At 35.1% G+C, this 21,067-nt stretch overlaps 1 protein-coding gene across 15 annotated transcripts in view; it reads left to right on the plus strand.

Annotated features, from left to right (window-relative positions):
* EHBP1 (EH domain binding protein 1) overlaps positions 1-21,067 on the plus strand; it is a 344,785-nt gene that overhangs the window by 241,639 nt on the left and 82,079 nt on the right. For all 15 annotated transcript variants that reach the window (XM_033239195.1, XM_033239197.1, XM_033239199.1 and 12 more), the window contains 3 exons: positions 138-186; positions 4,928-5,830; positions 12,627-12,770. In XM_033239195.1, the coding sequence (XP_033095086.1) occupies positions 138-186; positions 4,928-5,830; positions 12,627-12,770 (1,096 nt within the window). The remainder of the gene's footprint in view (positions 1-137; positions 187-4,927; positions 5,831-12,626; positions 12,771-21,067) is intronic.

A 21,067-nucleotide genomic window follows, 5' to 3' on the forward strand; every position in this document is an offset into this window, starting at 1 on the left:
TTGTTGATTGAATTGCTGTGAAATTGCTAGTTACTCTTTAGTATTATTGAATGTCAAATTTTTAGATTCAGTTTGTTTTAAAAACAACTGTTTTTATCAAATACTGTATGTACCCACTGTGCTTTTTTCTCCCTCAGTGACTACAAGTCTCTGAATCCTCAAGATATTAAAGAGAACAACAAAAAGGTAAGAATTGATGCGCAAGAAAAATACGTAGTTTCCATTTTGGCTTCTCTGCAGGTCTTTATTAATTTGGAGAAAGTGAGGCAGTTTTATGAGGTCATAACTACAACTCACAGAGTGTTGTCTGCTTACTGCAGTACATTAGGATACATGGTTTACTCTGGTTTATCATGAACTTTTAAGGACTATAAGTGCCAGGTTGGCATCATATTATAATATGCAAATTATCTTTTTAACTGTTGAATATTTGTTAAAGCATAGTGCTTTTATTCTAAGATTTGGCTTTTTAAAAATGCACCCAAAACTGTTGTGCCATAGCTGTTATGTAAGTTTAGAAAAATATGTTGGTTGGGGATGAGAAGAAGAGCCTAATGGGTAAGCAAGAGAGAATACTTAGGTTCTGAGAAGCAAAAAGATATAAACCTTGGTTCTTTTCATTTTCTGGTAAACCATATACAATTATGCGCTGCATAACAACGTTTCGGTCAAAAACAGACCACATAGATGGTGATGTACCGTAAGATTATAATACTTTATTTTTACTGTACCTTTTCTATGTTCAGATGAACAAATACTTACCATTGTGTTACAGTTACCTACACTATTCAGTATAGGAATATGCTGTGCAGTTTTGTAGCTTAGGAGCAATAAGCTATACTGCATAGCCTAGGTATGTAGTAGGCTGTACCATCTAGGTTTGTGTAAGTACCCACTGTGCTGTTTACACAACAACAAAATCGCCTGACAGTGCATTTCTCAGCACATATCCCCATTGTTAAGCAACACATAACTGTATTTTCCCACATAATTAATCAATGTATTGAGATCAGAGCTTCCCAACTGGTATGGGGCAAGGGGATATCGATCCTTTCAGCCTTCAGGGCAATCTATGTAAGGCTAAGTTGCTGGAGCCCTGGACCAGCTAACTGTGGCCACAGGCTGACTTATATGTTTACCCCAGCACACAGTATGTGTGTTCTGTGTGCAAGGAGGGAAGCACCTAACTCAGCACACAGTAGGCACTGAATGTTTTTTCTACTGAATTGAATTCGTCAACTGAAAAATTAATGAAATTTATTATTGTCTTAGAACAGGAGTTCTTAACCTGTGATCTGTGGGTAGAAATCAGGGTGTTCTTTCTTGAACATGGTTGAGGGAAAAAATATATTTTACTTTCATAATTCCTCAACTGAAATTTAGCATTTCCTTTAACTATGAATGTAGGCAATAAACCACCATAGTGTTAGCCATGGCTGAAACTTTGTCACCTTTAGAAATCACAGATATTTTCGATATTTTCATGTCATGCTATAGTTGTTGCTGCAGATATCTGCAAATACCTTTTAAGCTTATAACTTCTTCAAATTAATTAGTGCAGTCATAAAAAGCACATATATTACTACTTCCCAAATTCATTTTAAGCAATACTTTCATAGGTGTATTTTTCAGTATAATTGGTTTCTTTTGTGATTCTATATGTTTTATCCATGTAAAAACATTATTCTGGCCGGGCGCGGTGGCTCAAGCCTGTAATCCCAGCACTTTGGGAGGCCGAGACGGGCGGATCACGAGGTCAGGAGATCGAGACCATCCTGGCTAATACGGTGAAACCCCGTCTCTACTACAAAATACAAAAAACTAGCCGGGCGACGAGGCGGGCGCCTGTAGTCCCAGCTACTCGGGAGGCTGAGACAGGAGAATGGCGTGAACCCGGGAGGCGGAGCTTGCAGTGAGCTGAGAGCCGGCCACTGCACTCCAGTCTGGGCGGCAAGACTCCGTCTCAAAAAAAAAAAAAAAAAAAAAAAAAAAAAAAAATTATTCTGAGAAGGGACCCATTGCCAAAAGGGTTCATGAGACAAAGTAGTTAATAGCCTCTGGTCTAAAGTTTTTAACATACTTTAAATTAAATAATTAAAATGACTGGTGATACAAAGTCTTAGAACCTTGATAGAAGTTCAATTAACAAGTCTTTAAATCAAAACAGTTTTTCACTTGTATTGCTCTCTGAAACCAAGAATGTGCATTGCCATCAAAAAGGTTTTGTTTCTTCAGCCTGGGGAATGTAGCAAGACCCCATCTCTACAAAAAATGAAAATGTTAGCTCAGCATGGTGGCATGCACCTGTAGTCCCAGCTACTTGGGAGAATGAGGTGGGAGAATCGCTGGAGCCCAGAAGCCCAAGGCTGCAGTGAGCTAGGATCACGCCACTGCTCTCTAGCCTGGTTGACAGAGCAAGACCCTGTGTCCAAAAACAAAAACAATCAAAAATGCTTGTTTTTTCGCAAATGCATAATGCTGGCCGTAGAGCAATAAAAACCTGGCAGTTTCTATTGAAATATGCCACCAAAAAAAGATAATCTTTAAAAATCAGTATAGTTTTCTTACAGAAATCACCCTTCGGATGGGCATGTTACAAAGTAAATTGTTCTCATGAATTATTTCTTGTATAATTTTGGAGAGCCTGTGTCTATTAAAGTGAAATGCTTCTTTTTCATTAATTACAATTAAATTATATCTTTGGGTGTGGCAGTGCTTTACCTCCATTTTCTTACATTTGAACAAAATGCTAAGCCATTTAAATACAGACATGAGCATTATAAAATAAACCATTTTTTAAAGTGGATGTTTCAACTTACTGTTCAAAAATTTGAAAAGAAAATATTGTTGATTTTACCTCGTTGTAAATGTGTGAAGAATATGGGGAATCTCATTAAGGCTTAAGTCACACTTCTTTACATTAGCTTTTCACTAACTTAGTAATGGTAAGCATACTTTGGATTTACATATTACTCCATACAGAAGACCATCCCATTAAAATTTTTTTTCAGTTAGATCTTCCAGTACAGACAATCATGACTTTTGAAAGGCTTTACCTTTGATGATTCTATTCATTGTATTATTCAATAAATAATTGTTTTTACATAGTCTTTCCTTTCATCATTTGCTGCTTCTTACCTGATAGCTACATTGAGTACTTCTAGCTTCACACAGTTCTTCCCAATAACCCCATGTGCCCCTGAATGAACTTAAAGCACCATAGGAAAACAATGCCTGTGTCTTAAATTTTATACAGATGCATAACATAACTGGCAGTAACTCCTCCTTACCAATTTAATAACATGTAGGAATGAATAAGATAATTTTCTTAGAAAGACCTCTTTTTTCACCACACACAAACAGGTAAAAAACAGTAGGTAGTTGACCAGGGCAGAAGAGATTAACCTTTGGGAAAAGTCCTTTATAAAGCGTAAACCTTGCTTACAAGAAACCTAGTTTGTTTTTAATTTTTTTTTTTTAGTGTAATTAGTGTATATAAAATGAATTGCTACATGAAGCAAAACACCAGCAGGAGTTTCCCCACAAGGAAGCTAATCATTTTCCCGGGTCTGTAAAAAGTGCTGAATAAAAAAAGGCATTTTCCTGTGACATCTGATCTTAACCAATATGTCAGTGTTTTTAGATAATTTGGGAATGTTTAGAATACTGCCTGTGGTGCTTTCCCTGATGGCCTGCTATTGATGCCTGTCAGTCAAGTTGTCAAGACACATGAAAAGGAAAATGACTTCAATTTTCCTAAAACATGTAAAATAACAAACAAGCCTATACATGCACACCAACTGAGTCATTCTCTCTAGTAAATATTTTGAGGTACCTATATTATGAAGCCTAGTGCTGTGAAAATTGAAGAGGTTTTAATATCACAATTTATTTTTCATTTTCTTTCTTACTTGTTCCTTAATGTTTGTTAAACTACAAGAATATAAGACAAAGATTAAATTCAAACGTAGAAATGTACTTTAACAAGTAAGTGCAGAAGACTGATTCCTTCTGAATTGTTACATAATTTCCTAACATGTCTTTTAAGAAAAAATTTGAATTATGATCCTAGATTCCTAAAAAGAGTAAACATCTTACATCTCAGAGCAAGAATATATCTAGAGGGTTCTTTCTTTCTCTGAGAGTATATCTAAACCTTTAGCCATACTTTTAATGCTTCCTAGCAACACAATGCTATTTTCAAGGGTTAGTTCAGGATAGTAATAATTAATTGTAAATTGAGAAACAGCTTTGATTATTCAAAACTAGAAAAACCTGATGTGCCATAGTCATTTAAAGGCTAACAAAAATAATACAATGCAGCCTTACATTCTCAACTAGGTTGTAGTACTCAGAACATTTCATTCTTTCCAAAACGAATGAATTAAAATGAAGTCACTCTTTTCATTATGAAAATCAGTCTTAATTGAGCATTTAAAAAATGTTTCTGTTTCTACGCTTAAATTGCATTTATTTGTATTTTATATCAGGTAATCTAGTAGTTAGTTCTTTTGACTTATCTAGCTGTGCTTTTCTTCACAAATCACTGCAATTACATGACCGTGGAAAAGAGAGGTTGATAGAAATGATAAAGCTCAATATGGATTAGTCTAATGTTTCTTTACACTTTAGTTCCTTATCTTAAAAGTCCATTCTCAGAGTTTTAAAAAATTTAACTCTCATTTTTGCGTATTTCCTTTATTGGAAAAAATATTTTAATTCGTATTTATTACACTTTTTTCTCTTGCCTCTCCCCCCACTTTTACACATGTCTGACTTTTGGAAATTTGTTATTTTCATGTGACATAATGTCGATAACATGTACCCTCCAATAACAACAACAACAACAATTAAAAATGTGGTCTTTTTAAAATGTATGAATTATGTGAACTGTTCAACATATCTTTTGTTTTTCCTTCCTTTGAAGGCATACGATGGATTTGCCAGCATAGGAATTTCCCGATTATTGGAACCTTCTGATATGGTATTATTAGCAATTCCTGATAAACTGACTGTTATGACTTATCTCTATCAAATAAGGGCACATTTCAGTGGCCAAGAGCTAAATGTCGTTCAGATAGAGGAAAACAGCAGTAAAAGCACATATAAAGTTGGAAACTACGAAACAGATACAAACAGTTCTGTTGATCAAGAAAAATTCTACGCAGAGCTTAGTGATCTGAAGCGGGAGCCTGAACTACAACAGCCCATCAGCGGAGCAGTAGACTTCTTATCACAGGATGACTCTGTATTCGTTAATGATAGCGGGGTTGGAGAGTCAGAAAGTGAGCATCAAACTCCTGATGATCACCTTAGTCCAAGCACAGCCTCCCCTTACTGTCGCAGGACTAAAAGTGACACAGAACCCCAGAAGTCTCAGCAGAGCTCTGGAAGGACTTCAGGATCTGATGACCCTGGAATATGTTCCAATACAGATTCAAGCCAAGCACTGGTTTTGTTAGGCAAAAAGAGACTATTGAAAGCTGAGACTTTAGAATTGAGTGACTTATATGTTAGTGATAAGAAGAAGGATATGTCTCCACCCTTTATTTGTGAGGAGACAGATGAACAAAAGCTTCAAACTCTAGACATCAGTAGTAACTTGGAGAAAGAAAAATTAGAGAATTCCAGATCCTTAGAATGCAGATCAGATCCAGAATCGCCTATCAAAAAAACGAGTTTATCTCCTACTTCTAAACTTGGATACTCATATAGTAGAGATCTAGACCTTGCAAAGAAAAAACATGCTTCCCTGAGGCAGACGGAGTCTGATCCAGATGCTGATAGAACCACTTTAAATCATGCAGATCATTCATCAAAAATAGTCCAGGTAAGTGAATTAAAATGCTGAATACTATATTTAGTAATTAGTTATTCTCTGTTTTTGTTTCTTTTTGCATTCATAGATGTTACAAATGATTAAAGGTGAAGTGTAATGTCTATTGTAAAAATTCCTGAGGCATCCAGTAGTGTGTGCCAAAGTCCCCACTATTTGGGAGGCTGAGGAAAGAGGTTTGCTTTGGCCTAGGAGTTTGAAACCAGCCTGGGTAACATAGCGAGTCCCTGTCTCAAGAAAAGAAAAACCTGAAATATACCTGCTTTATATTTAAGATTTATGATATAATATTTTAAGCCTACAAATCCCAATTTCAGCATTGAAGGATATTGTGTAATAAGGCTATGAAAAAAAATTGAAGGATAAAGAATGTCAGCTTTTCAAATAAAAATATTACTTATAAAAACAATATTCTACTATAAAATAAGTCAAAGTTGTTTCAATATTCCATTTAATAAGAACATCATTATAAAAATGTATAATGCCAAATTAAATATTTCCCATTTACAGCGTTTTCCTTAGGTATTTTAATTGGTTTATTTAGTCCCATCATTATTTGTGGTTAAATATCCCAGCAGCATCCAAATTTCTCCTCATGAAGGGAATATTGTACAGTTTTAACCTTTCTCTTACTGATGATATTAATAGTTTACTGTTTTTACTTGTATCTCTGGTACAGTCAGTTATAAGATATACTATTATTTTATGTACCACAACAAAAAAGAACAACATTGTCAATAAAATTATGATACCTGGTTTTCCTATCACTCAGAATTTTTATATCTATTGAAAGAGCTCTTTTAGACTTATTCAGGCAAAATTTGATCATATTAACACTCATATATACATAAGGAGGAAATTTTAGGCAAAATAAATTGATTAAGGTATTCCTAAAAATTTTTCACATTTAGAATCCAACTCTTCTGAATCGCTTTTTGATTTAGAGTTGTTGGTATTCCTTTTTTTTTTTTTTTCTGCACAGTTATCGTCTGTGCCATCAAAAGCATTGTTACAGTACATGGTTCTCAAAGCCAGATTTGGGGGCCTCTGAAGTTCTGCAAGTCCCTCTCTGAGAACACCCAAAGTTAAAGCTATTTTCATAATAATACTAGGGCATTGTTTGCCTTCATCACACTCATTCTCTCACAAGAGTATAATGGCATTTTCTGAAAGTTACATGATTTGTGATATCTCAACAGATTGAATATAAAAGTAGATATAGGAATTCAGCTGCTTTCTTTTATATTGAGATTTGTAAAATATGTAAAATAATGCCATCCTTCTCAATTTTTGTTTTTAAAGTAATTATTTTCTATTAAAATGTGTTAACATCTAATGAGTTAATTGTGGCTACTTCTAAATGAAAAAAATAAGTATTTTTAAATTGTATCAGTTTTAATATCAAAAATGACAAATGTCAATGGATATAATCTATATAAGCAAGAGTTTTTTGGGATCCTCAATAATTTTTAAGAATATATGGGGATTTTGAGACCAAAAAATTGGAGAACTTCTGATTTTTTTTTTTTTTGAAACAGAGTTTTGCTCTTGTCCAGGCTGGAGTGCAATGGCACCATCTTGGCTCACCGCAACCTCTGCCTCCCAGGTTCAAGCAATTCTCCTGCCTCAGCCTCCCGAGAAGCTGGGATTACAGGCATGCGCCACCACACCCGGCTACTTTTGTATTTTTAGTAGAGACGGGGTTTCTCCATGTTGGTCAGGCTGGTCTCGAACTCCTGACCTCAGGTGATCCACCCACCTCGGCCTCCCAAAGTGCTGAGATTACAGGTGTGAGCCACCATGTCCGGCCTGAACCTCTGAATTTATAGCATTTCTCCACAACTGTCTCTGGGATTTTCTTCCAGGTCAGTATACTCATTGATAATATCACTGTCTTGGCTTTACCAGAAGGTCTCAACAGAAGATTTTTAGACAGTAATCTGAAGTTATGTTTCTTTCTCACATAGTCCTCAAGTGGTGTTGACTGAAACATCAAGGAATTGTCATCATGCCAACAGAAATATCAAACAATATATATATATAGATAGACAACCATGTCTTGACTGCCACCTGAATGACAGAGAGTGTAAGATTCTGCCATTTATAAGGTTTCAGAGGTGTCAAGAAAGAATTTACATATTAGGATTAAAGAAGTGTAATAGCTGTCAAAGCAAGCCCCTGTTCTCCTAATCATAAACCTCAAATCAAAGGTCCTAAGTAGCTAAATCTCTCTGAAAGCTTTCAGGACAGCATAATGTCCACACATAGTAGATAATCAATAAACATCTAGTGATTGACAATTGCAAGAACTTGATGACCCTAACTTGTAATATTCAATACAGATTTTTATTTTGTTTTTTTTTTGCGGGGTAATGGAGTCTCACCCTGTCACCCAGGCTAGAGTGCAGTGGTGTGATCTTACCTCACTACAACCTTCGCCTCCTGGGTTCAAGTGATTCTCCTGCCTCAGCCTCCCGAGTAGCTGAGACTATAGGTGTGTACCACCATGCCCAGTTAATTTTTGTATTTTTAGTAGAGATGGGGTTTCACCACGTTGGCCAGGCTGGTCTCGAACTCCTGACCTCGGGTAATCCTCCTGCTTCACTCTCCCAAAGTGCTGGGATTACAGACGTGAGCCACCACACCTGGCCAGATTTTTCTTAAAAACCAGATTTTTTACTCGGGAGGCTGAGGCAGGAGAATGGCGTAAACCCGGGAGGCAGAGCTTGCAGTGAGCCGAGATCCGGCCACTGCACTCCAGCCCGAGCGACAGAGCGAGACTCCGTCTCAAAAACAAAACAAAACAAAACAAAAAAAACCAGATTTTTAAGGCAAATATGTTTAGTTAAAACTAGAAATTGATTGATATTTAAAATGTTAAAATACCCTGGACTGGGAATCAGTAAGCCTGGATTCTCGTTTTGGCTCTCCCAATAAATTAGTAGTGTGACGTGTTAACTAGCTATTTAGCCTCTCAATCTTATTTTCCATGTATGTTAAATGAAGTAATCTTTAAGAACCCCTTTAGCTGTGAAACTATCATTCTGTGATTCTATTCAGATGATTAAAGTGTACTGGATGATAGAAGCAATGTCTATTCATAGCTCCATATATGTTTTCTCTTTGGCCATTGACTTATTCAGAATTTTGCTTAGGGTAAGTTTAAAGGTTTTTATTGACACTGGATTGGCAAAAGTAATGTCTAACAATAAACACTGTAATATAGGTGCTGACATTTGGTAGGCTTTTAAAATTGTATATAGCAACTGAATTTTGGACAATTAAAAATCTGTTTCTCGGCCGGGCGCGGTGGCTCAAGCCTGTAATCCCAGTACTTTGGGAGGCCGAGACGGGCGGATCACGAGGTCAGGAGTTCGAGACCATCCTGCCTAACACGGTGAAACCCCGTCCCTACTAAAAATACAAAAACTAGCCGGGCGAGGTGGCGGGCGCCTGTAGTCCCGGCTACTCGGGAGGCTGAGGCAGGAGAATGGCGTAAACCTGGGAGGCGGAGCTTGCAGTGAGCTGAGATCTGGCCACTGCACTCCAGTCCGGGCGACAGAGCGAGACTCCGCCTCAAAAAAAAAAAAAAAATCTGTTTCTCTTTTGTACACAGTATTTCAATTCTCAGATACACATCTTTTTACATTTTAACTTCTCAATCAATATATTATTTATAATAGATAGTATATTAGAGTTTAATTGACAACGTTTGTTCTTAGTAGTTCATAAAATAATAGTAATTCATACAATTAAAACCATTGGATTAGAGGAAATTTAGTAACTTTAATATGACTTTGTATACTTAACAAAGTCATAATGTTGTCCATTTGGGTGCCTAATACATGTGATGACAGTTATCTATCTTACACATATCTCTTAAACTTTACAACCCATAAGGTAAGTAGTCAAATTCTATATTATATGTGGGAAATCTAGGATTTGCAGAGTTACTTAAGGTTATATGATAAATGTTAAAGTTTGAATTCAAAAGCAACCTTGTCTTCAAAGTCTGTGCTTCTCCACTTGATGCGTATAACATCTTTACTTATCGTAATAGCATTACAAAATAATTGTAGCCCAAATATAATGTGGTCAGCATTACTGAAGGGCAATTTAACAATGTGCATCAAATTCCTTAAAAATCTTTATCTCATTAGATCCTACTTTCAGGAATTTTTCATAAGGAAATAATTAGAATTGTATAATATGGCCGGGCGCCGTGGCTCATGCCTGTAATCCCAGCACTTTGGGAGGCCGAGGCAGGCGGATCACCTGAGGTCAGTTTGAGACCAGCCTGACTACATGGAGAAACCCCGTCTCTACTAAAAATACAAAAGTAGCCAGGGTGGTGGCACATGCCTGTAATCCCAGCTACTTGGGAGGCTGAGGCAGGAGAATTGCTTGAACCCGGGAGGCGGAGGTTGCGTTGAGCCGAGCTGGCGCCATTGTACTCCGGCCTGGGCAACAAGACCGAAATTACGTCTCAGAAAAAAAAAAAAAAAAAAAGAATTGTATAATAAAAATGTACCTCTAAAGATATTCATAAAAGCATTATTTATGACAGTAAAAGATTGTGTGCAACCTAAATGTTCAGCAAAATAAGACAAGTTAACTAACGTATGATGCGTCTATACAATGTAATGTTAGGTAGCCAATTAAAAATCATGTTTTAGGCTGGGCATGGTGGCTTACCTGTAATCCCAGTACTTTGGGAGGTTGAAGTGAGAGGATTGCTTGAGCCTGAGAGGTCAAGACTGCAGTAAGCCGTGATTGTGCCATTGGACTCCAGCCTGGGTGACAGAGCGAGACCCTGTCTCAAAAAAGTAAAATAATAAAATAATTTTAAAATTATGTTTTAAAAAAATTTAACACCATAAGAAAATGCTCAAAATACAATAAGTGAAGAAAAAAAAAAGCATGATTCTACAGTTATTATCTCTGGGTACTAGGACTACTACTAATTTTTATTTATCTTCTTTTTAACTTGTATTTATTTTCTGAAATCTCTGTAGTGAATTGCATTTCTAGCCAGGAAAATTTTTTTTTAAATTGTGTTTATGTGCTCTTAAACACAATTGGTGATTTTATAGTCTTTTGGTGATTTGATTTTGTTCTTAAGACCAAAACATTTTTTTCACTGTCTTTGTAGCTGTTTGGAATCACCAAAAGACTATAAAATCACAGAATTCAGAGCTGGTGGAATCTTAAAGATGATCTCTCATTTCAAAGATTAAGAAATCGAGGGATTAAAACAAATACTTAAACGTTTATTCAGTGCTTGCCATGCACCAGTGCTCAGTACATTATGCTATTATTTAATCTTTGCCCTGTCCTTCTGAGAGTTGGTCTATTTCTATCCTTATTTTATAAATGAGGAAACTGAGGCTTAGATAAATTAACTTGCCCATAATTAAGTGGTGGAACTGATATTTGAACCCAGGTCTGTCTGACTCCACATCACGTAATGGAATGCAGTACGTTTTTAACTGACCTGCTCAATGTTACATTGCTTATTATTAGTGGAAGAGGGATTAACAGCCTGATGTCTTGACTGAAAATTCAGTGTTCATTTAATTAATTTTGTCTGTTTTTGAGACACTGTTGATATTGTAACTAAACTTTATTGTGTCCTATTCAACATGAACTTAGACTTATCATTATCACTTATACATTTTATTTGTATCTATTAAGTTAAGAATTTTTGTTTAATCCTCTTAAAAATCTTGGGTGATGAAAATGTCCTGGAATTAGGTAGTGGTGATAGTTTATAACCTTATGAAATACTAAAAAGCACTGAATTGTACACTTTAAGAAAAATCTTTTCTTCTTTAAGATTATAGAAAAAAAGCTTTAAAAATAGTTACAGTAAAATATAAAGACCACAAAGAAACCCAAAATGCTGAACTAATCTTTAAAAAGATGGTTTCACGTAATATGAAATAAAGTAATAGCTATACTTATTTTATTTTCCTTGACAGTGATACTTATGATTGAACCAAAACTATGCAATGAAAGGGAATTAAAAGAAATTAAGTGTCAGATAATAGTAATAGACATCTAAAGCCAGAAGTTGGTTACTTAGTAGAAAAAAAAGGAATTTGGACTATAAGGAGTATGAATATTTGTGCTTTTGGTTAATGTATTTAAGAACTGATCTCTGTTGATGAACGATATCTGTTGTTCTCCAAAATTATATTGTAAAATTACAGATTAATCCAGGAGAATACTTTTTCAATTATAATGTTTTCAGTTGTTTTGTTATAAGGATAGTGAGCAATGGAGAAGACTAGTTTTACTTTTTTTTAATGAAATATAATAACTTTGAATTTTCTATAAACATTCTCAAGAATTTAAAGGATTATTGCCACAGATATTTAATATTTATCAACGTTCAAATTTGGAAGACATGTTGTTATCAATTATATAAGACTGAAAATAAAACTCTGAACTTTAAAAAAGTCTTTGTCAGATTATACTGTGTTTATGAGCAAATAGAATATATGGAATATATATTAGCCTTATACCTAACGAGAATATGTTCTAATAAAATTATAATTAAATTTAATCCAGTTTTAGACACTAAAGATGTATTTCCCTCATATCAAGATTTATATATTCATTCCACGGTTTCTAGTCAACATTAACATTCTCTATAGGTAATCTCATGAAGCTACAATCTTATTCATAATCTCTATTATTTCAGCAGATTGTCTAACCTTTCATTAGTTTATAAATGTAGATTACCAGTTCTTTTTTTGGCTTCTAATTCTGTATCTTTGCTTTTAAGCATCGAATGTTATCTAGACAAGAAGAACTTAAGGAAAGAGCAAGAGTTCTGCTTGAGCAAGCAAGAAGAGATGCAGCCCTAAAGGCGGGGAATAAGCACAATACCAATGCAGCCGCCCCATTCTGCAACAGGCAGCTAAGTGATGTGAGGAGCATTGGTTAAAAAAGACCATAAGTTGTTCATTGTAATCATGGGGAGGAGGGAAGTAATTTGCTTATATTTTTGCTATGTTATTTTTCTACAGACTGTACATTGTAAATACTTAGTGCACTTACTGAACTGATAAAGATAAATTCATACTTATAGGACCATTTGGTCATTATTCCTACAAAGCAGTGTTAGTGATGAGGAAAAGTAAGATCTGGGAATATAATTTCCACATATGCATGAATAATCAGTTGTTAGTTTATATTTTATAACTGTAGTTGTACTCTAAGATTGCATTTTGTCAATGGAGGTTAATTTTATTGGAAATGTTAGAATATAATAATGAGGTCTATTATTTATTGAATGCCTACTAAGTATTTCAGGAGCAATAATTTTTATTTTACTTAACGCCATGGAGACTGAGGCCAGTAGGCAAGGTAACCTGTACAAGGTCACAGAGTCAGTAAACCGTGAATCCAGGATTTGAACCTGAGCCTTATTGGATTCCAGAGTCAGGCCACTTTCCTATCACATACTGCCATCTTTGTATTAAACCACATTTTTGTACATATTTTTGTGTAGTGCTTCACAGATAATAATGAACGTATAATAATAGGAGCCCTTAAAATTTAGGACACAAACATCTTCATGAATCAGAAAACTGACAGTCTCACCATAGCACCATCATGTGTTAGTAGTTGTTTTTCCCAGAAAGAGCAGCCGTGTGCCATATAGCTAGGTAGCTACATGCCAGGTTGGTCACCTTGTTGCATTTGTTTCACGTTAACCCAAAGAAGTACCCTATTGCTTATGAGACTGTGCTTTGAACAGTCCCAAGATATTTTCCCACCCTTCCTCTTTCAAGTTATCTATTGTTGCATTAAAAACAACTGCAGGGCTCGGCACGGTGACTCACGCCCATACGCAACACTTTGAGAGGCTGAGGTGGGAGGATCACTTGGGTCCAGGAGTTTGAGACCAGCCTAGGCAATAGTGACACCCCATCTCTACTTACAGAAAAACACACACACACACACAGCAGAACTTACTGGCAAAAAACAACCATCTGATTAGGTTAATAGATTCTGTGAGTTAAGAATTCAGATAGGACACAGAGGTAGTGGCTTGTTTATGTTCCATGACGTCTGGGGCTGGCTTTCAGCTAATAATACCTCTGCCAGACTGTCAGTTGGAACACCTACATGTGGCCTCTCCATATGGTCTCTTTACTTCTCTAGTGTGGGCTTCCTCATAGCATGGTGGCTGACTTCCAAGAACAAGTGTCCCAGTGGAATAAGCCATAAATATGTGGCATTCTTATGATCTAGCTTTTCTTTATAACAAAATCACTCTAAGTTTATTGTAAGAAAGGAAAATTAGTGGCAAATTTCAGTTATGAACATAGATGTAAAAATCCTGTAGAAAATACTAACAAATTCAACCCAGAAGTGTTTTAAAAAGTTAACATACCATGGTCAATTTGGATTTATTCTAGGAATGCAAGATTGTTTAATTTTTCAAAACTCAAGCAATGTAATTGACAACATTAATAGAATAAAGAAAAATCAAGCAGATATAGAAAAAGGTTGGAAAAATACCAACATCTATTCATGATCCATAGAGAGAGAAGAACCACATTTCTTAGCCTCTAGGGATAGAAAGGAACTTTATTACTTTATTAATCTGCTAAAATGTATGCATAAAAAGCCTATAGCAAACATACTTAATTGTGAAATATTGAAAGCTTTCCATTTATAGCAGATTAAAAGACAGGCAATTCCACTATCACTTCTGTTCAATATCATAATGGGGAACCTAAGACAAGAAAAAGAAATAAAAAGGTATAACATATGAAAAGCGACCAATAAAATTACCATTATTCACCAGAAATATGATTTGTACATGGAAAATTCTCCCAAAATTACAAGATTACTGGACATAAAATTAATATTTGAAAATAAATTATATTTCAATAAGATACACAAATGGCCAACAAGCACATAAGAAATATCTTTAGTATCATTAGTTATCAAGCATATGAAACTCAAAGTCACAGTGAGATACCACTATGAGAATGGCTAAAATTTAAAAGACTGACAGTAACAAGTGTGGGAGCAATCTGGAGCAACTAGAACTCTCACATTTTGCCAGTAGGAATGTGAAATGGTACAACCATCTTGAAAAACAGGCCATTGCTTATGAAGCTAAACATACACTTACATGACCCCAGCAATTCCATTTTAAGGTATATAACTAAAAAAAACTAAAAACACATGGTTATTCAAAGAATTTTACACAAAATTGCAGAGCAGTTTTGTTTGTAGTACCCAGAAACAGGGCAAAATTTAAATGTCCATCACCAGACAAGTGAATAAACACATCCTGATATAGCCATACGATACAATATTACGCCAGCAATACAAAGGAACAGGACCCTGAGATGCACAATAATGTAAATGAATCTTGGAGATATTATGCTGAGAACACAAAAGAGGACATATATAATTACATTCACGTGAAATTCTACAACAGGCAAAACTAATGTAGCATGACAGAAAGCCAATTGGTGGTTGCCTGATGCCAGGGTAGGTGGGATATCATGAGCAAACTTCCTAGAGGGATGGAAAATATTCATAGCTTTATTGTGTCTGATTACACAGGTGTGTACATTCGTTAAAACATCAAATTTAAAATGGGTGCATATTACTAGATATAAATTATATCTTAAAGTTTATCTTTTTAAATTATTTATTACAAACAAAAAGTTTTAAAATATTTACAGGAACATTAAAAATACATAGTATGCTAAGAATAAAGCTAACAAGAAATATGCAAGACCTTTAGGCAGAAAACTAAAACATTCTGAAAGATATAAAAGAATAAATAAACGGGCGTATTACGTTCATAGATTAGAAGACTCAATTTTTTTAACATTTTATTGCGGTAAGAACAGTTAACATGAGAGCTACTTTTTAAAAAAAAATTTGAGTGGATACAATGTTTTATTGCAGATCTTTATTACTTATTCATGTTGCTTAGATGAAACTTTATTCCTGTAGATTAGTAACTGCCCATTTCCCCCTCCCTCCAGTCCCTGTCTGCCACTATTTCACTGTTTGATTCCATGAATCCGACTATTTTAGATACTTTATATAAGTGGAGTCATGCAGTATTTGTCTTTCTATAACTGGCTTATTTCACTTAGCATAATGTCATAGAGGCTTATCTATGTTGTAGAATGTGACAGGACTTCCTGCTTTTTTAAAGCTGAATGGTATTCCACTGTATATATATACCACATTATTTTTATCCATTTATCTGTCAGTAGACATTTAGGTGGTTTTCACATCTTGGATATTGTGAACAATGCTGCAGTGAACATAGGAGTGCTAAAATCACTTCAAGATCTTGATTTCAGCTTTATCGGATAAGTACCCCGAAGTGGGATTGCTGGATATATGGTAGTTCTGTTTTCAATTTTTTGAGGTACCTTCATACTGTTTTGCCATAGCAGTTGCACTATTTTATATTACCACCAACGGTGTGCAAGGGTTCCACTTTCTCCACATTCTCACCAAAACTTGCCACTTTTGTTTTTTAGATGATAGCCATTCTATCAAGCATGGAGTGATATCTCGTTGTGATCTTGATTTGCATTTTCTTGATGACTAGTGACATTGAACATCTTTTCATGTACCTGTACCTGTTGTCCATTTTTATGTCTTCTTTGAAGAAATGTCTATTCAAATCCTTAGCCCACTTTTTAATCAGGTTAACAGTTTGTTTTGGGGGATGGGGGGTGGCTATTGAGTTATAGGAGTTATTATTTATTACTTAAAGGACCACTGGTTTAAAACTTCTTTAGCAGTTTCTTTATTTTATTCCTCTGTACTTTGTTTCTATACACCTAAACTAAGTCCTTCTGGTGAATACCAAAAATAATAAGAAGAGCTATTTTAATAATTGCTATTATAGGACTTAAATAGAAGCATGTAGTCATGGGACATTGTCCATGTACTCAGTACAGTTAGCTACTTGTGAGACTTTTGTATTTAGTTCTGGGCTGAGAGAAAGTGAGAATTTACAGGGTTAAAGTATTGAAAGCAAAGGTCTACTTGTAAGAAAGAAAGGTTTACAAAATGTAAAGAAGAGATAACTGGGAAATAGCTTAAGTGATCATTCGAATATATGAAGCCTCAAAATCCATCTGGTAGCCCCACTTACCTAAGAGAATAAACTTCCCAACTACTCATCATGGCCTCGTGTCCTTGCAAATCCTGTCCCCTCCCTTTACAGCCTCATCTCTTACCTGTCTCTCATTTTTTTATTCTACAGTCTAGTTATAAGTTGCTTACTGTATCTAAAATGTGCCATACTCTCACTCTTGTGTCAAGCATTTGCTGCTGTTGCCTTGAAATATCCATCTTCCCTTATTAGTTTCTACTGAAATAGCACTTCGATAAACATGCTCCTCATGGCTCCTTGCAGTGAAGTTAATTCTCTTTCCTGTGTCTTTTTCTATTATTCTCTACCATAGCATGCATTCATCCCAATATAATTATCTAACTACGAATCTCTTTCTCTCATTCAACTGTGAACTATTTCAAAGTTCAAGGACCTTGTATCCCCAGCATCAAGTAATAGTATTCAGTAAATGTTTGTTGAATGAATAAATGAAGGGAATAGTGACAGGCTATTTTTCATATCCTCTGAGTGTCAACTAATAAAAAATGAGCTTAAACGTGAAAACTTTGCTATAAGGAGCTTCTTAGTAGGTTTGTAAACAGGAAAAATAAGTGTTTTTCTGAAGGTCGTTAAAACAGAATTGAGCAGAGGAAGTTAGTGTTCCCTTGTCTGAAGTCAGTTACAGATAAGATTACTTTTGCCACTTGGGGACTTAAGCTTATATCATTCTTTTCTTGCTATTCTCGAATTGTACATTATGATACCTTTCTTTGTTGTTATGATGTGTGTATGCCAAATCCTTACACACACCTGCTTTTCCCATATTCTGGGACTCTGATTAGAGTTCAGCTTTCAGTTCTGCCTTGAATCACAATACTGCAAAACATTCCCTTTCAAAATGAGTGCAGCTTTAGACTGCTAGCCTGGAAAGCTGTTTCTAAGACACTGAAAACAACTCTTGGTAATCTTATTGGGTGGATCCTTACGTACAGACTCCACTTAAGTTATCCTCAGGAAAGATTTAAGCTATAATTTCCCTTAAAGGACAACTCACAAACACAGACACCATAAACCTTTTAATTTTTCTGAATTTTTGGCAGGACTACCATTGCATATTTTAGTGAATACTTGGTACGACTACTTATTGCCTTTCAAGTTTTTTTCATGAAAATTGTTTATATGATTCATTCATATCTTTGTGCCTTTAGAAACTCCTTTAACCTGTTTCATTTGCTCCCTGAAATTATGTCTATAGGAGACAGATTTCGTTGCTCTGGGTCTGTATTTTATGTTTCTTTTCTTCCTGTTCCTTTTGTTCTATGAAGATTTTCAAAGGTTGGATTTTACTAATATAAGTTTTAGGTATGATATTTGTGTTTCTATTTTTTTTCCACATGTACTTTAAATGATTTTTTTAAGTGCAACTCAGGAGTTTGGTAGCTTCAGCAGTCCACCCAGTATGTAATTCAAAGGAGACTTCTTGATTGTATAATATATAAACAAAGACACGAAGAAAATGTAATTTTTTTCAAGAAAATATTTCTTTTTTAATTATTTTTCTTTATTACTCTCATTTCCCCATATACTTTTCACCCAGATATGTACAAATAGAATTTTAAAAGCTAATCTTGCCTGTAATCCCAGCACTTTGGAAGGCTGAGGCAGACAGATCACCTGAGGTCAGGAGTTTGAGACCAGCGTGACCAACATGGCGAAACCCATCTCTACTAAAAGTAGAAAAATTAGTCAGGCATGGCGGTGCGCCCCTATAGTCCCAGCTAGTCAGGAGGCTGAGGCAGGAAAATTGCTTGAACTCGAGAGGCGAAGGTTGCAGTGAGTGGAGATTGTGCCACTGCATTCCAGCCTGGGCAACAGAGCAAGACTCTGTCTCAAAAAAATAAAAATAGGCTGGGTGCGGTGGCCCATGCCTATAATCCCAATGCTTTGGGAGGCCAAGGTGAGCAGATAACTTGAGGTCAGGAGTTCGAGACCAGCCTGGCTAACATGGCAAAACCCCATCTCTACCAAAAATACAAAAAATTACCCAGGCACGGTGGCGCACGCCTCTAGTCCCAGCTACTCAGGAGGCTGAGGCATAAGAATCACTTGAACCCGGGAGGCAGAGGTTGCAGTGAGCCAAGATTGTTCCACTGCACTCCACCCTGGGCAACAGACTCCATCTCAAAAAATAATAAAATAAAATAAAAAATAAAAGCTAATCTGTTTCAGATGCTTTTGCTAATTATTTTGCATTGGAATATAATTGCTTTTTAAAAAATGCATTTAATAAGCCTACCATTACATTTAATAATACTGATATACTTGTATAGGTATCTGAAAGGGATGTTTGCATTTGATGTGCTTAAGTTTAGAATTCATACACTCTAAGCAAAATAAAGGATGATAGTCCTGCTACCCACAATTCTTGGAATTTTTGTTAGCATATTAGTGAAGCATTTTGAACATATCAGAAGAATGATGCTACATACGTTTAATTATAACTTTTTTAACAGAATAAAATCTATTTTATAAGTAGAAAATCTAAAAAAATCTAAAAAGAGAATCAGATGAAACTTCAGTGTAATTAGTGTAATCATAATGATCAATGAATTTATAAATATGTTTGTTTTTGTTTTGTTTAAGCAGTAATTATGTATGGTTTGAAGATAGTTGTTAGGTATCTGGATGGCGTTTTAGAAAGAACTATCAGGAAGTAATTACAATGCTATTATAAAACAGACTTGAAGTTTTTCTCCTGACATTTCATCTGTTAGCATAATGGCCCACCCATTACGCTCAACTGGTTTAGAAGCCTTTTCTTACATAGCAGGTAGCAGGGTCAAACTGCAAGTTAGCAGCAAGTCCTGGAAGGTTTACGGTATCCATCTTTAAAAACCTGAAGGAATGTTTGAATCCTTTAAATAAAACAGTATACATGGGAAAGGATTTTAGTTTGGTCAGCTCTTAGTTAACTGCAAAGACCAGTAACCACACAGTGACTTTTTTTTAAACTCACCTTTGGACATGAATCCAAATGGCTTAAGAGAACTAAGAGAATGCAAGTTGCTCTTTTGCAAATTAAACCTTTGACAGGTATTTTATTGCCATGAAGGATGAGACATCAGCCACATACTTTTGATGTTGATTGGAAATTATTGATTTAAATGGCACTAGTCTGTCATGCTGATAATTGTAGCAGATTTAGATAAGATCACTAGATCTTCTCCAAGTAATAAAAGAAGCATTTGCCATTCAATTGGTAAAAAACACTAAACTTTTTTTGATAATCTGTAATAGTAACTTTTTCTGTAGTTTTCATATATATGTGTTCTAAGTATATATCATCATACAAATATGTATAAGATTATACTTACATATTTATGAATATTGGCTGTGTTAGTTAAATAGACTCTTAGGAATCAAAGCTTTAAATTAAGTTCAAGTTAAAATTTTGTAATTTCCCTAATTACACATAGTATCAGTTCTACTGTTAGGAAGAAGTATGTTAACTTTGCATTTGTCATTTTGTATGAAAGGACATCAATTATCACTTATTTAAAAATCTAAGACCTTTAATAACATACAGAGTGAATTTTTAGTTAAAAAATCTAAAACCTTTAATAACATACAGATTTTATTTAGGAGTTTTTATTCTCCTTATGAGCTGGAATGTCTATGCCCAGGGCACTGAAATGAAAATATATCCTCATTTTTTACTTCAACACAATCACCAAAAGATTTAATGTACAAAATCCATTTCAGACCAGTAAGACACTTTGAATGTAGAGCTGATCTTTTTATGGTTACATTTTAGAGAAGAATGCTGGCGTACTTCTATGTTCAGCATAAATAGCTCTATACAAAGCAGCGGTTTTTATTCCGTATTATTTTAAATAATAGTTTATCTATTATGTCTAAATGTAAGTTGATTTGAAGTCTGCTATCCTAACAATAGTTACTAGACTTCTTAGAAAACATATTGTTAGCTTGCTAGCATATCTTCAAAGTCATACAAAATACCAGCATTGTTGTGGAGGAAAAAAAAACCTCAAGCATCTTTTCTATTATGTGGCCATGAACCCCTAGCCTCAAAAGTCTTATTTGAGGTT

Source organism: Trachypithecus francoisi, unplaced genomic scaffold, assembly GCF_009764315.1.
Source record: "Trachypithecus francoisi isolate TF-2019V2 unplaced genomic scaffold, Tfra_2.0 Lachesis_group17, whole genome shotgun sequence".
Lineage (NCBI taxonomy): Eukaryota > Metazoa > Chordata > Mammalia > Primates > Cercopithecidae > Trachypithecus > Trachypithecus francoisi.